Genomic DNA, 14947 nt, shown 5'->3' on the forward strand with positions numbered 1-14947 from the left:
ACCGATTCATTAATGAATCATTTGCTATGCCTCGACAAAAATATGATGGGTTAGCTGCCCGCTTCTCCTGGAAGAACAGGCCCCCTCGCATCCCGGAACACATTATAACATTCAAAGTTGTACTGGTCATTTTCTTTCTTTTTAGCAAAAACACTTTTACAAAGCAACTTCAAAAACGAGGATATATATACTACATATACTGCATGTAAACAAAAAACTCATATGACTAACAATAGAAGTAAATGCCAATTTATAAAAACTACACATACTGCATATTAACATAACTATCATATGACTAACAATAGAAAAAAAAACTTGCATAAAACACATATTGTTCATTAGTATTACTCACTACTCACCGTAAACTACATACCGTAATAATACAATAATGTAAAAAGTGACCAGTTATGGTATTAAGAAATTTTTTTTTTGATAAACCTTTTAATTTGTACATTTTGCATGCAGTATACAGTAAATGTCAGATTTTGTAACTACTGCAATAAGTAGACAATTTACACATCATGAGAATAAATGATGCATAATAATTCACGTTTTACTTAAAATAACTTTATTTTACACAGTAGCATTTATAATAAATGTAAAAAATATTAAACATATGATAAGATTAGTTTCATTTACATATTTTTCTTTTTACAAAAATCGCAGGCACCATTTTTTTCATCTGCCCTGTGGACAGGTGACCCGTGTGTGACCCGGTTCATGACACAGTCCACAGGTTCTCGGCCTTTTGGCAGTGGGAGGTTTGTTTGAGGTACTGCTGGTCTTTTTGTTCCCTGAAGGTCTGGCACTATTCCCTCCAGAGAAAACAGTGGCTGAAAAGTGGCAGAAAATGGAAATTATTAGCAAAAAAAAAAAGACAATATTAAAAAAAAAAATATTGGCAACTGAAATATTTAGTTCTTTGAAACCATATAAAAAACAAATGGCTAAATATTTTCAATGTTGTTTTCATTCTGTAGCAAAATTTAATAAGTGGACAACATTTTGCAAACTGACCTAAATACATTTAATACTTGCTTTTAAATTAATTTGTTCTAGTGATGGCAAACAGAATTTTCAGCATCATTATTTCAGTCAGGAATCATTCTCATATGCTAATTTGATGCTCAAGATTTTTGATCAACAGGAAGCGTAAAAACACCACGTTTTTGAAATATATAATCTTTTGTAACGTTACAAATGTCTTTAAATGTCAAACTTTGTGATCAATCCCTTGCTGAATGAAATATTAATTTGTTTTAAAATAATCTTACTCCAAACATCTGAACAGCAGTCCATGTATGAATGGTCCTATTCAACCTATTCTGATCTTATTTTCCCCCTGTACCGTGTATAAAGTTTCAGTGCAAAACATTATAGACAGGCCTTATACCTGGAGCCACATTTTCGTTCGCCCACTGGAAGAACCCACACTGCTGGTCACGCAGTTTCCCGCAGGTGTGGAACATTCTCCCCTTGTTTGGCCCATCTTTCATGACGGTCCTGGTCACCGCAGGCTCATTACAGTTACACATGGTCTCACCATCATCACCTCCAGATCCTCTGCCGTTTTGCCTCTGCTGAGGTACATTCCCAAATCCAATTGAGGGCCTGGGAGGTTGTGAATTCTGACTCGTGGGTCCTCTACTCCCTGCAGGAGCTGCCTGCTCAGCCTGCTGATCAGCCCACAGAAAGAAATTACAGTCTCCCGTGTTACACTTGTAAAACTGACGGCCTTGATTGGGTCCCTCTTTGCGAACCGTGAGAAGAATGGCATCCTGTCCACAGTTACATACAATGGCACCGCCCTGGGCTGAAGCAGGTGGTTGTGCTGCCCGTGGAGGTGGCAGACTGGCTGGGGGACGGGGTGCTGGAGGCGTAACCCTGGGTGGAGGTACAGAGTTGGTTCTAGGTATGTGATTCTGATTTGATCCAGATCCGTTGTGGGCCCGAGAGCCCGAATCTGCTTCTCCTCCTCGGATATATTTCAAGTTTAAGACCTCTCTGAGAGTCTCGTCACATCCTCCTATGCATCCAACAAATTCAAGGGGCATCATAGGTGGCAAACTTCCCCTCTTGAATTTAAACTTCAGCCTGTCAAGGACATTATGAATAAAAAAACCCCATTATTTTAAATGAATGTATTAATTCTTATTAAAAACGTTTTGCACACAATATTTTAGCGTAATTCTGTTCACATTAGTTAATATGGTAGAAATCATGAACTAACAAATGTTCAAACATTTATTAATCTAGGTTATCGTTAATTTATAATTATATTGAAGTATGTTGATAATTTATGTTCATTTATAGTATAAAATAACATTTTACAAATTAAGTTAATTTGCACAATTAATATAGATAGAAATAATTTTTAAGTGCTGTAAAAGAATTATTCAGTGTATTTTTTTATATTAGATACAGCATAAGATATTGCAAAAAATGTTACCGAGAATACAATACTGTTCAAAGTTTGGGGTCAGCATGATTTCTGTGTTTTGAAAGTACAGTAAAGCAGTAATATCGTGAAACATTATTACAATTTAAAATATATTTTAATAAATTTTAAAATGTAATTAATTTCTGTGTTGACAAAGCTTATTTCAAATCAGCAAGATTTTCAGAAACCATTTTAATATACTGATTTCTGTTTTGATATATCAGACTTTCTGATAAACAGAAAGTTCAAATGAACAGTGTTTATTTAAAGCATAATTTTTTGTAACATTGTGAATGTCTTTGTCACTTTTGATCAATTTAAAGCTGTATCGAAGTATCATTAAAAAAACATACGGAATCCAAACTTTTGAACATTGCTGTGAATGATTCAAAATATTAAAATGACCACTAAGCAACAATCCTTACATATGCACTGGATGTGGACGGCAAGTTGGACAGATGCTCTCGTCTCTGCTGACCTCCAAAACTGTGTCAGGAAACCACACGGCTGCTTTACAGGCTGGATATCCCATACATGAAAGAAACATCCTGCACACAGTGAAATAAAAAAAGTGATTATAAGGCACAAAAACAAATGAATAAACTACAATCCATTTGCGTTTCAAATATAATAACGGTGTTGTCTCACCTTGTGCTGTCTTTCTTCTTCTTCAGCACCATGTCACGGTTACACTGTGGACACTTTCGCACTGGTAATGGTATCTCCATCTGTCCTTGCTCCTGTTCAGTGATCTCCTGAGCAGGGCCCAGATAATTTGACAAAGCCTCATCCAATCTGCAGAAAATATTGCACATTTTTTATGTAAAATGTAACTGGAGCAAACAAAAGCAGAGCTGTAGATCTCATTGACCTTTGCAGTGCTACATTCAGACTCACTTCTTTGCCTTCCTCACGGACTCGATAAAAACAGCCTTGTATTTGGCCACATGATAACTGAGGACAGAGGCTTTGTCCTTTCGGCCCTCTGACACAAGTTTAAGGTCAGCCTCCAGCTCCGCTCTCAGATCTGGTTTAGACATCTCATACCCCATTGAGTTATACCCTGAAACAATGTCACACTCATTTTCACGCAAATAACAGATATTAACACGCTTTAAAGACTTCAATACTAGCATTGTGCCGATCTTGTTACCTTCAACGAGACCCATGCCAAGTTCTCCAGGAAGGAACCTCTGGTCAGCCGTCAGCCCCACGTACATGCGACTCTTTATGGTCTCAATGTGCTCAGCATGTGTAGCATCGGTGCCTGCAGCAACAAGTCAAACTGAATGTCGCATAACGGATGTTGTAAAAAGATACAAAACCGGACTGATAGATTTCAGTACCAATGCCATGTTTCTCCATAAGCGATATCAAATCGGCCTCCGTCAGAAGCTGTGGTGGGCTGGTCTGTCCTTCCACCATCTCAATCGCTGTGGGCTGGAACGTGGTGTCAGCCGTATATAATGGAATAACCTGTGGAGAATAATAATACTTTAAAGGGTATTATCATTCCAGACCCTTAAGACCTTTTGTTTATACACAAATTTAAAAAAGTATTCTCGTAGGTTCATAAAATGACCTTATTCAGAACCACTGACTATTTTATCGATGTCCTTATTATTAGGTTTCTGGACCTGGGAACATTGCTGTTGCTTTGCTGTCTAAGGAGGGTCAGAAAGCTCACCAAAACTATTTTCATTTGTGTTCTGAAGATGAAAGGAATCCTTGCCAGTTTGGAATGAAATGAAGGTGAGTAATGACAGAAAGGGAGAATTAACCCTTTGTTGAAATGGAAGCAAAGAACAAACTGATGTGACATAATTTGAGGCCAAAAAAAATATATATTGTTTAAATGGTTTAAAACAACTTTCAAAAGGGCATCAGTCCATCAGTGCTTCATAGTAGAAACTGAAGCCATAATTCTAACTGATGGGTTGCTGATCATCAGGATATAAAGTAAAAATCATGTTCCATGAAGATATTTTGTAAATTTCCAACTGGAAATAATTTCTGTTTAATAATATGCATTGCTAAGAACTTAATGTTAACCACTTTAAGGTAGTTTTCTCAGTATTTCGATTTTTTTTGCACCCTCAGATTTTTAAATAGTTCCATCTCGGCCAAATATTATCCTAACAACACAAAAAAAATCCTGAGCATGAACTTTTTTTTCTAAAGGTTTGGGAGTGGACATGCACAGGCTGAAAACGATTTTCCTGATAAATAAACTAATAAAACTAAATGGAACAAATAGAGTCCTGCACAAAGAAGGGTATCATGGCAAAGTTACTGCTTTCCTTATTCAAACTTTTTTGCATGAATATGAGAAAGATGTACTTCTATTTCTGAGCTGACAATTTATTTAACCTGACTATATTTATATATAAACTAATGTGAGATGATAATACCTTTCTTAGCTAAAAACAATAAAATGTGTTATGTTTTGAAGAGTATTAACCTTATTGTACCACTTGTCGTAAGGGTACACTTCCAGATAATTGCGAGCAATGATCGTCAGTCCACTCGCTGAGAATCTCTCCTCAGCTATTTCAATTTCAACCGTAACCTCTTGTCCCTGAGCATCTTTGGAGCAACAGGCCAAGAAGTGACGTACAATGAACTCATAGAGCCGCTTTTCATTTCCCTTTAAAAAAGAAAAATAATTAAAACACTGTCGTTGTGTAACTTGGTACCAGTTATTGTCCGAACTGGGATTCCGCTCACCTGTAAGCTGTGGGTGTATTTGGTGGGGTGAATGGGGGGATGGGCCTGATCCGATTTGTTTCCATTTCGAGGTGTGGGCCCACCGCTGTCCAAAATGCGCTGAGCAAAATTTCCCCATTCGTTGTCTTGTGTCTGTTGCTCAACCAGCGTGGTTAGGTTCAGGTTCTGTGGAAACATGTTGGTCTCAGTACGAGGATAACTGATGAACCTGGAAAGAACCAGAAAGGCTGATTTGTGAAGGAACACAACAGACAATTGTAGCTGTAGACCACGGACACGTGGAGGAAATAACCTTTAGCATACCCTTGAGTGTAAAGCTTTTCTGCAATTTTCATGGTTTCTTTGGCACTTATCCTCAGTTTTCTTGAAGCCAGTTTTTCAAGTTCCTGGAGAAAGAAATTAAAACAAATATATTATTATATAGTATTAACAAATATATTATTTCTCACTGCTTAAGCTGTTGATCACACTTAACTCATGCAGCAGCACAAGTACCCATTTTTGGGTCTTAATTGGTGCAGGTCGCTCATAAATATACAAGCTATACTAACTTTAGTAGCTAATTACCATTGTGTACACAAAACTGTCAAATTTGTCTATATTTACCATTTTGTGTGTAGTTGTGTAACATACACTATAATGACCAAATGTAGACTACCATTTAAAAGTTTGGTGTTAGTAAAAATAACTTGGAAATAAATATAGAAACAAAATTAAATAGAAAACTGTTATTTTAAATAGTAATATCTCACAATAATACTATTTTTACTTTATTTTGGCCATAAAAAGGCAACCTGGTCAAGCATAAGAGATTTCCTTCAAAACATTGAAAAGATCTTACTAAACTCAAATTTTTGAATGGTAGTGCCTGTATGTGCCGTCTACGTATATGAGTGTCAACATACGTTTGTCCCTATTTCCAATTTTTTAAGTATAAAATCTGTCAAGCTCTAAATTACTTACCACAGTGTCAAGGGGCAGAGGTCGCCATTTATTTTTTGGTTTACTTGTTACAGATATCACTTTTGCCATTGGGTCCTAAGAAAAGATTAAAACCAAACACCAAAAATTTATGATGCCATAATAACAAACGAACAGCGCATAGAAATGTTTTTTAAAGGGTTTTTGACAAGGTAAGTTAGAAGCACACGCCTCCATGCACATCTGATACAGCACAAGGCATGCTGTGTGATTGAAAAGACGATGTCTTTTCCAGCTGAATTCAACGGATTCCTCTTCATTTGGCTCATGGACAACTATCAAGCAGAAATTTCACATTCAGACAATAAAACACACAAACAGTGATGACACTGCAAAGTACTTGTAGTATTTTGTTCAAAAATATAAATTATGAAGTGTTTTTTTTTTTAATAATATGCAGAATACCTTTGATTTTAAAAAAAGTTTCAGGGATGAAGGCTTGAATGGCTTTAAACCGCTCTACTACAAAGCCAAGGGTCGGGAACTGACAACTGCCGTAACTGATGAGCTGATCAGAGAGCGATTCTGGGAATATCTTCTGCAAGCGCAATGTCTGGAACCTGGTAAATGATGCCCCTGAGAGACACAATGTACATACGCTAACCATGGTAGTTTGTGTTTATGTTCTCTTTTATTTTGAGCTGCTTACCGATGCGGAGATCCAGCTCCTGTCTGACGTCCACCGCATCACTGATGTTGATATCTGGCTCAGTAAGGGTCTCACAGGCTCTCCTTATGGAGTTCGGGGTGATCTCGGAGAACCGTGCACGGAAGACCTGAACGTTTGGCTTCACTTAATTAAAAGATATCCCATGTTAAAAGGGCGTTAGAAACATACAGCACCGGCACAGTGAATAACTAGAACCATGATGCACTACACGTACCTGCTTTGCAAACATCAATGATCTCAAAGCCGATATTTTCTCCTTCTCTGTCACAATCAGTCCAGATGACCAGAGCTTGACACTGTCTTACCTCTCTCTCCAAAGTCCTCTGGATAATGTAAGTACATAGCTTTTAAAGTATAAAATACAAGCTTGCATTTAAAAAAAAATCTAAGTGAGTGAATAAAAAAAAAATCAATACTTTGATGGGTATGAAGTTTTCAGGGCAGTACTTTTCCACTTCGGCATCAAACAACAGGACTGGATTACAACTATGCCTGTGAAACAGACCACATGACCAAGTTTAACCGAATATTTAAACTGTATCCCCAAAGACTATCATCAAAGACATAAATATAGCTTTTTACCATTTCTGAAAGGGAGCTTTGAATTCAAGACCTAAGAGATGTCCTGATACAGATGTCATGCTTACAGTTACATTCTGTGAACAAACAAACACTATGATCAAATAAAGACTATATATGCCACTTGCGTATAGTTATTAACTAAAACGTACTTACTTGACCAAACAGGTGGTAGTCGTACTCATATATTTTGTTGTAAACAGAGTAGCCTTCTCTCTGTCAAAAAAAAAGATTCATTACCAGTAATGCTCACTATTACATAAAAATACACACGTTCTATAGAAATAAAAAAAACTAATTTGACAACTAAAAGATCTGACATTATAGACCAAAGTTCTTAATTGTATAAGTCAGCACTCACTCTTCTCGACCTCCCGGTTGACATGATCTCTGCTATGCCCTTAGCTGCATCGTTTTTCTCAGCTACGCAAAGCACTTTCTTAATCTGTGTGCGCCTTATCATGCTTACAGATATTTGTCTATAAAATCGACTGTCAATTGTCACCCTTAGTAACCTAAACAAAACGTTCATAACTGTGAACTAGCAGCGCATGATCACTGCATACTCCGAGCGTTACATTAAAATAGCCAAGCTTGTTGAATAGCATAAAACCCTGACAGCCTATAAATTAACCGAGATAGAAGACATCAGATTAAACGGGGGGGAAAATCTCTTTTAAAGTTTTAAAAAAAGTGGACACAGCGGATGAATCAACTCTGCAACAACTTCCAATCCGGCGCCTGACGAGAATTGTCGTAAAAATACCGTAAAGCAATGTGTTAGAATCTCTTTAGGATGCGGTGCTGTGCATTTCCCCAGCGAAATAACAACAAATAACAATACGTTAAAGCAGTGAATCCGCGTATATGTAATATAATAACGAGCCTTGTCATACATTAAGATATAATATATTATAAAATATAATGTCTCCCCGTTGAACAACCAGACATCGCATCATAACAAATGCAACATTCTGTGTTTCAAAACCTAGTTAAATACCTAGGTAGCACATTTAGGCAGCATCAGAGCTCTCCGAATCCGCTCACTAAGCCTGCCTAAACTGCTGTCTAGCTAGTGAGCTCTCTAGGTTTTAAAACACATCTACTTCCTCGTCAGGATAGTCACATGGGAAGGTTACGATCGTTTAAATATGGCTGCTGTTAGAGGATGTCAGTTTATTGAGCAGCTGGAGTACATTGTAACAGCGGTGTCTTCGTTTGGATTTGTTGTATAGATGCCGGATTATAAATAGGTTTATGTTAGCGGCGACGATTGATAGATGTATGAGATTTATGGCAGGTGACGACAAAGGTCTGTCAGGCTGGATAGCATCGTCTTCAAGCTCATGTATATCAGATCGTGATCTGGGTTCAGTGGACTAAAACCAGTCGTGCTGCAAAGGCAGAGAGTCCTCCGTGCATCGCGTATTTATAATTTGTGTTTTTAAAATGATGCCTCTGTGAAATATTGTGTTTTCATCGATTTAGATACTGAGCATGGAAGGGTATTTCTGCTGATGTCTCTCTATATACCCCGAGAACATGATTGGCTCACCAGATGTGGTGGCTTTTACCAAAGAAGATGACTTTGGGGACTCTTTCACAGATCCATGCTCACTTCCAGAGGAGTTTTCTGTGCCTTTGTTTGCTCATGCTGCCAATGCAAATCCCTGGACGAAGACATCCTATGCGAAATTCTCTAAGGATTTCATACTCATCTCTGAATTTTCAGAACAGGTCGGTCCACAGCCTTTACTCACCATTCCCAATGATCCCAAAGTTTGTGGGACATTTGACCTTAACTACTTCTCACTTCGCATCATGTCTGTGGACTACCAGGCGTCCTTTGTTGGACATCCTCCTGGCAGCAACTACCCAAAGCTTAATTTTGTGGAGGACTCAAAGGTTGTCCTGGGTGATTCCAAGGAAGGGGCGTTTGCGTACGTCCATCATCTGACGCTGTACGACTTGGAGGCTCGTGGATTTGTGCGCCCCTTTTGCATGGCCTACATTTCCGCAGACGAAAGGAAGATCATGCATCAGTTTCAAGAAATGTCGTCCGAGTTTTCCAAGGCTTCCGAATTTTTTAAATCGGGCAACAGGAAAGCGTTCGCAAATGAACTGGAAAAGAAACTGAAAGACCTGGAGTACACTAGATCAGTGCTGCACAGAGAAACTGAGCTTCAGAAAATGAACAATGGCTGTTACTCCACACAAGCTATTGAGAAGGCCAATGAATTAGCCAATGTGGAGAAGTCCATCTATGAACACAAAGATCTGCTGAGGCAAATAACATCTTATCCTTCCAGGAAAAAGAAAGATATAGATTTTGTACAGCCTGAGAAACCAGCCGACACAAGAGTAACAGACGATGCACTAAATAGTAATCATTCTGACACTGCAGATGAGACTGTGGAAACCGAAAGGGAGAGTAGAAAGTCCTCTTACACGCCTCAGCTCATAAAGGCCAAATCTGCAAAATGCTTTGATAAGCGATTGAAAACGATGGAAGAACTCTGCGATGCCAGCTTTTTCCACCAAACTCTAGAGCAACTAAACATAATTGAGAAGTCATTTCGAGGAGATCTGTGCCTTATTTACACAGGCCAGATCGACAGGGCTCTTCTAAACAAACAGAGAGTCACTAGTTTCCTCTTCGAACCTGAACGCGACTGGGAGTATGGAAGAACCTTAAAGAACTTCGGCCTTTCTTCCAACAATCCAACTATCCCCATTCTGAACTTATCTGGCGAGCCTCTGAGTCTCGATTCGTACACCACTTGCATAGATGTAGATCACATTAAGCCAGGGGTGGAGTCTATGGAAGGGCCTCCCGAGTCCAGCACATCTGATGTTACACAGGAAACCTCAGAGGCTGCTGACACGGAGACCAAAGGGAGTTTTAGTAGCGACAAGAGCATTGAGGCTTTTGGAGGTGTTAGTCCTTCCAGTCTGCAGGCAAATTACTTTGATGGTTTGGAACGAAAGAACAAGGTATCCATCACATCCCCATCTGACAATGCATCCAGCTCTGTCCCGAAAAGGATTACTGATGGGAATCTAGTCCCGATGGATGCAGCCTGCTGTATCGGACAGGACGGTTTCATTTTTGAGGAACCTTTACCTGAGCTTGCTCAGGAGTGCTGTGGTGATACAGTGGTGAACCAAGAACCTCTGTCTCTTCTTCAGGGAGACCCTGCCTTACAGATGGACTACATTTTGGAAGAGTCAGCCCTCGCAGAAAGCCCAAACATGGGACTGACATTTTCTGATCTAAACACTGAGGAGGTGGCAAAAATTAATATAGAAGATGTCTCTGACAGTACAAGCTTCATGAGTGCCTCCACCAGCTCTGACCGGGCAGTGTCTCCGTTCACCTACGGCAGTGCGCTGACGCTAAAGCAGAAGAAGAAAGCTGGCCACAGTGCCCTTCGATTCATCAGGCAATATCCTTTTGCTCAGCAAGCCATTTTCTGTCTTCTGAGTGGCCGTACGCTCGTTATTTTAGGGGTGGACGAAGGCACAGTGAGGAAGTTAGTCAGTGCTTTGTTCATTTTCGTTCCCAATCTGGGCAAGTATGGCGAAACCGTCCAACCGTGGCTTTCATCACCATTTCAGCTTACTGACCTGCAGAGATGGAAACTTATTGGATTGCAGAGGTATGTAGCTGACCTGTAGTCAATCAATAAATGTCATAGTTTCAAAAGCAGCCAGTTTTTTTTATGCTTGCAGTGCTTTAAATCAGTGACCAAAAGTGCAATGTTCATTTATTTTTGGCATTTCCTTTTTTTGTTTTCTTTTTCCAGAGCTGCCTCCCCGACTGGATCCAGCATTCTGCACTCTTTGAATCGATACAGCCGTTACATAAGCATTTTGGACTGTGACAACAAGACCCTCCGCTGTCCGCCCTACAAAGGAACGCTAGTAAGCCATTTGGCAGACCACAGGACTCAAATCAAACGTGGCAGCACCTACTTCCTCCATGTTCAGGGTATGTTGACTCAGCTTACAGCCAAGGCCTTCCTTTATACATTCTGCCATCACATTCACCTTCCCATGGACTTCAACGACCAGGGCTCAGTGGCATCGCGCAGGACTAAATTCTTGTTGCAGCTCGGCTACACTGTGGAAGAGAGTAAGATCGTCCAGTACCTGAGTGAGCTCATTAAGCAGCATTACATTCAGGGGTCCTCGAAGGGGGGCAACCAGTCTTTTTGTTTTAATTACACCACCAGCTATTTGTACAAAATCTGAATGTGTCCACAATCTGTTCCACATTAACCCCAATGAAATCAGGAGACCAAATGTATTGAATGTAATCACTTTATTTATTTATTTTTTGTTAATAGCTTTCCAGGAAGCGGGTTGAACGTCTGGTTGTTTCAAATTGTGGTCTTGACTATTTGTTTAGTTTAGAATTTGCATACTTAAATGTATTGCCAAACCGTCTTCAGTAAATGGAGAAAACGGTTCCTCTTGTGGTCGGAAGACCTTACAAGAAGCTATAAAATGAAGATTCAGCAAAATTTCACCATTGTTCACCAAGCACAAGCAGTTGTTTTAAAAGAAGCCATATGAAATGGCTTATTTATTTACGTGTGGTCACATGCTTGTTTTCATTGACAGCTACAGCTCCACGGGAACAGCAGCGGGAGAGCCTCTAATCACCGCTTAATTTATCTGGTCCTGATATTCCATTTAATAATTGATGCTTTTTTTTTTTTTTTCTTCGCAAGCAAAGCATCTGTTGCTGCATGAAAATCAGAAGCATAGGTTAAAGAAACTAACTTGCGTGGCAACAGAACAGTATCTTATAATACACTTTCTCCTCAATATGCAGGCATTATAAAATGCATTAGCATTATATGTATTTCAATTAACACCTGATTTAAAGATTGGTCAGTAATAAGCTTTTTAACACTTGCTTTTTAAGCTTTAGAAATAATTAATACACTAAACTACTTAATTATATAGGGAAAACATGCAAATTCGCAGAATTATCCTTTCTTCTGCACTCTCCAGTGGACATAAAATCTGAGGGATTTTTTTTTTTTTTTTTTCATAATACAAAAATGAACAAAGGTTAAAGGCTTTGTTAGACAAAAATAGAGCCAACTGCCCTTCGTGTTTTAATGTAATTGTGTGATAAGGTGAATGAATGTACTGCATGTAAGTTGTCACGTTGTGGAGAAGTTTTTTCTGCATGTTTGAGGAACACAAAAATGTAATGACTGCAAAACATGGTGGCGATTTATAGACACTTCCATTGTATCTCACGTGTTGTGCTATTCAGCCTTTTTAGATATATTTAAAATGGATATAAATTGTTGTCCAAGTTGTGTGCAAGCAGCGTCAGCATGAGTAACTGGATGAAGTGGCACTTCATTCTAATGGCTGTTGCAGTGATATGAAATGAAAGATAATGGTGGTTGTTGCCAAAATACATTGTCTGTAATTGTTATTCCCACTACTGCATGATGGCAGTTGTAGTCCAAAATTACAGATCTTGACTGCCACCGCTGTGTTTCATCGCAAGTGTGTCTTAATATCAAGTTGTTTTGGCTACCCAGTAATTATTGGCCTCTGTAACGATTTGTCAGAGACAGATTTTTCAGCATTTAATTTCAGAGTCTGTTGAATGTAAATTGAGAATAAGCCATACCATACACACATTTAATTCTAAGGTAATTTCTTTTTGCCGTTTCTGAACAAATCTTGTTTGCTGTAGCTCGTCTAAATCATGCATTTTTGTTGCTAGTTTACACAAATCTATTTTAAGACAGTATTGTGAGCTTGTCTGAGGTAAGGTGAGGTATATTCTTCATGCTAAAATATTTATGGATGTTAAGTCGAGTACATTTTGAAGGTCATCTGTGTGCTTTGAGTTGCTGCCCACTGTGAAATTTCTCTGCCTTCAGTTTCATTAAATTATTTCTGATTTAGCTGCTTTGCATCATTTTTAAATGGCCTCATACTTCTCCTTTAAAATAGTCTGTCTGCAGCAAAAACCTACTTTCCTTTGTTATATAGTAAAAGGCACGTGATTTGTCTCGTTCTGAATTTGTAATAACTTACACATGTCAGCTTGTTAGAGTAAATAGTAACAGTAATGTGTAAAATATACACTGGGTCTAGTCACATGTTCACACAGTATTTGAGGCTTTATTTGCACTGCATTTACAAAAATGATTGTGCTCATTTTCTTCTCTGTTGATCTGTTTTAAGTATACAGCTTTACTTCACCTTATTCTGCAAATTTACCACAGAAATGAGAAAACGCGACTGGAACACACTAGAGAAACCAATTACATGCGTTGTCAAAAACAGATCATTTGATGATCTACATGAAAGGGAAGTCATGGCACTGAGGTGCGTGAAAATTGCAGTTGACTGCTGAGTGGTATTCAAGCCTTTGTGCTCATTAAATCAATAGAAATCTTCACGAATATTTAGAAAAACGGTAATTACAACTCAGGCAACCCAGGCATTGGGAACTTTCCAGCAAAGTCTTCGACTTCCTTTCGGATTTCACTTATTTTCAGTTGGTACTTCTCATTTTGAGCCAGTTCATCCTTGAACTCCTTCAAAGTTGCTTTAGGATTCATGTTTCTTTGGATCTCCAATGTCAACTCAATGCCTAAAGGGCAGATACACATATTGTCAATTATGATATCAAGAACAGTATTTATTTATTTTATTTTTTTGTTACATTATTGCATAAAACTCACTCCGGTGAATAAACTCAGCAACCTTGCGAAAATCATCTTCCAATAGTCCTCGAGATGTAAGAGCCGGAGACCCTAAACGAAGGCCGCTGGGGCGCAGGGCACTTTTATCGCCTTAATTGTACATTTTGGAAAATAATTGGTTAGACTGTTGCAACACAAAAAGATAACATGCTGTAATCAATTAAATTTGCACCTGGGCAGGTGTTCTTGTTGCAGGCAATGGCACAAGCCTCCAGTACTTTCTCTGCTCTTCCTCCATCAGTTCCGTTTGAACGCAGATCAACCAAGATGAGATGATTATCTGAGCCACCTAGATATAAAAACAAACGCTGTGACTGTTTCCAGTCTCTGTAAGCCTCAGACAATGGTTTCAATTACATATAATTTATTAAATCCTTCAGAAGCTCACCTGTAACAACTTTGTAGCCCTTTTCCATTAGGGTGGCTGCTAAAGCCCTGCAGTTTGCTAGAACTTGCAACTGATAGGTCTTGAACTCTGGAGTCAGAGCCTGCTTCAGAGCAACAGCAACCCCTGTGCATCACATCAAACAAACAAAAAAAAAACAAGAACACTGATAATCAGTTGTCATTATAAGCAATTTGTTATAGGTGATAACATTAATAAACGATGTAAATTATTTAATATATAATTAAATGAAACCGCAATCAGTTTAAGGAGGTCAGGTAGCAGGAATATTAACAATATGTTGTCATTGACTTTTTTTCTAAAAAGTAAAAGCACTAACAAATATGTCACGATAAATTTGCTTTTTAAATTTAAACACCTTAAAAAAACATTTAGACTATAGTATTAAATTAGCC

The 14947-nt window shown here is 38.5% G+C and overlaps 3 protein-coding genes across 4 annotated transcripts in view; 1 reads left to right on the forward strand and 2 right to left on the reverse strand.

Annotated features, from left to right (window-relative positions):
• Window positions 1-431: 431 nt before the first annotated feature.
• Window positions 432-8471, reverse strand: top3a (DNA topoisomerase III alpha). 2 transcript variants are annotated; one of them, XM_043233699.1, is made up of 19 exons: window positions 7759-8471; window positions 7554-7613; window positions 7401-7474; window positions 7235-7310; window positions 7033-7141; window positions 6798-6941; window positions 6554-6724; window positions 6320-6423; window positions 6131-6205; window positions 5471-5553; window positions 5168-5375; window positions 4902-5087; window positions 3787-3916; window positions 3594-3707; window positions 3338-3503; window positions 3089-3235; window positions 2866-2988; window positions 1394-2094; window positions 432-833 (listed from the first exon to the last, which is right to left on the reverse strand). In XM_043233699.1, exons 1-19 carry the CDS (start codon window positions 7927-7929, stop codon window positions 679-681), a joined length of 2997 nt encoding a protein of 998 aa, XP_043089634.1. In that variant the 5' UTR covers window positions 7930-8471; the 3' UTR covers window positions 432-678. The 2 variants fall into 2 exon arrangements, with proteins under 2 accessions (XP_043089634.1, XP_043089633.1); XM_043233698.1 differs by having other exon boundaries at window positions 7033-7162.
• Window positions 8472-8537: 66 nt separating this feature from the next.
• smcr8a (Smith-Magenis syndrome chromosome region, candidate 8a) lies at window positions 8538-13339 on the forward strand. Its single transcript, XM_043233700.1, has 2 exons — window positions 8538-11056; window positions 11204-13339. The coding sequence occupies exons 1-2, from the start codon at window positions 8940-8942 to the stop codon at window positions 11649-11651; spliced, it is 2565 nt and encodes an 854-aa protein (XP_043089635.1). The 5' UTR covers window positions 8538-8939; the 3' UTR covers window positions 11652-13339.
• Window positions 13340-13539: 200 nt separating this feature from the next.
• Window positions 13540-14947, reverse strand: part of shmt1 (serine hydroxymethyltransferase 1 (soluble)) — a 5788-nt gene continuing 4380 nt past the window's right edge. Inside the window, exons 9-12 of the mRNA XM_043233701.1 lie at window positions 14535-14657; window positions 14319-14435; window positions 14126-14236; window positions 13540-14034 (exon numbers count right to left, since the gene is read on the reverse strand). Coding sequence (XP_043089636.1) covers window positions 13862-14034; window positions 14126-14236; window positions 14319-14435; window positions 14535-14657 — 524 coding nt within the window. The 3' untranslated portion in view covers window positions 13540-13861. The remainder of the gene's footprint in view (window positions 14035-14125; window positions 14237-14318; window positions 14436-14534; window positions 14658-14947) is intronic.

Source organism: Puntigrus tetrazona, chromosome 3 (assembly GCF_018831695.1).
Source record: "Puntigrus tetrazona isolate hp1 chromosome 3, ASM1883169v1, whole genome shotgun sequence".
NCBI lineage: Eukaryota > Metazoa > Chordata > Actinopteri > Cypriniformes > Cyprinidae > Puntigrus > Puntigrus tetrazona.

What these genes read in the sequence shown, in the direction of transcription:
- smcr8a (XM_043233700.1), top strand. Translation starts at nt 8,940, where the DNA reads ATGATTGGCTCACCAGATGTGGTGGCTTTTACCAAAGAAGATGACTTT. An exon ending in AAACTTATTGGATTGCAGAG is followed by an intron (nt 11,057 to 11,203) that starts GTATGTAGCTGA and finishes TTCTTTTTCCAG; the next exon opens with AGCTGCCTCCCCGACTGGAT.
- top3a (XM_043233698.1), bottom strand. Translation starts at nt 7,929, where the DNA reads ATGAACGTTTTGTTTAGGTTACTAAGGGTGACAATTGACAGTCGATTT. An exon ending in AAAGCTCCCTTTCAGAAATG is followed by an intron (nt 7,311 to 7,400) that starts GTAAAAAGCTAT and finishes TCTGTTTCACAG; the next exon opens with GCATAGTTGTAATCCAGTCC. An exon ending in GAAAAGCTTTACACTCAAGG is followed by an intron (nt 5,376 to 5,470) that starts GTATGCTAAAGG and finishes GGTTCTTTCCAG; the next exon opens with GTTCATCAGTTATCCTCGTA.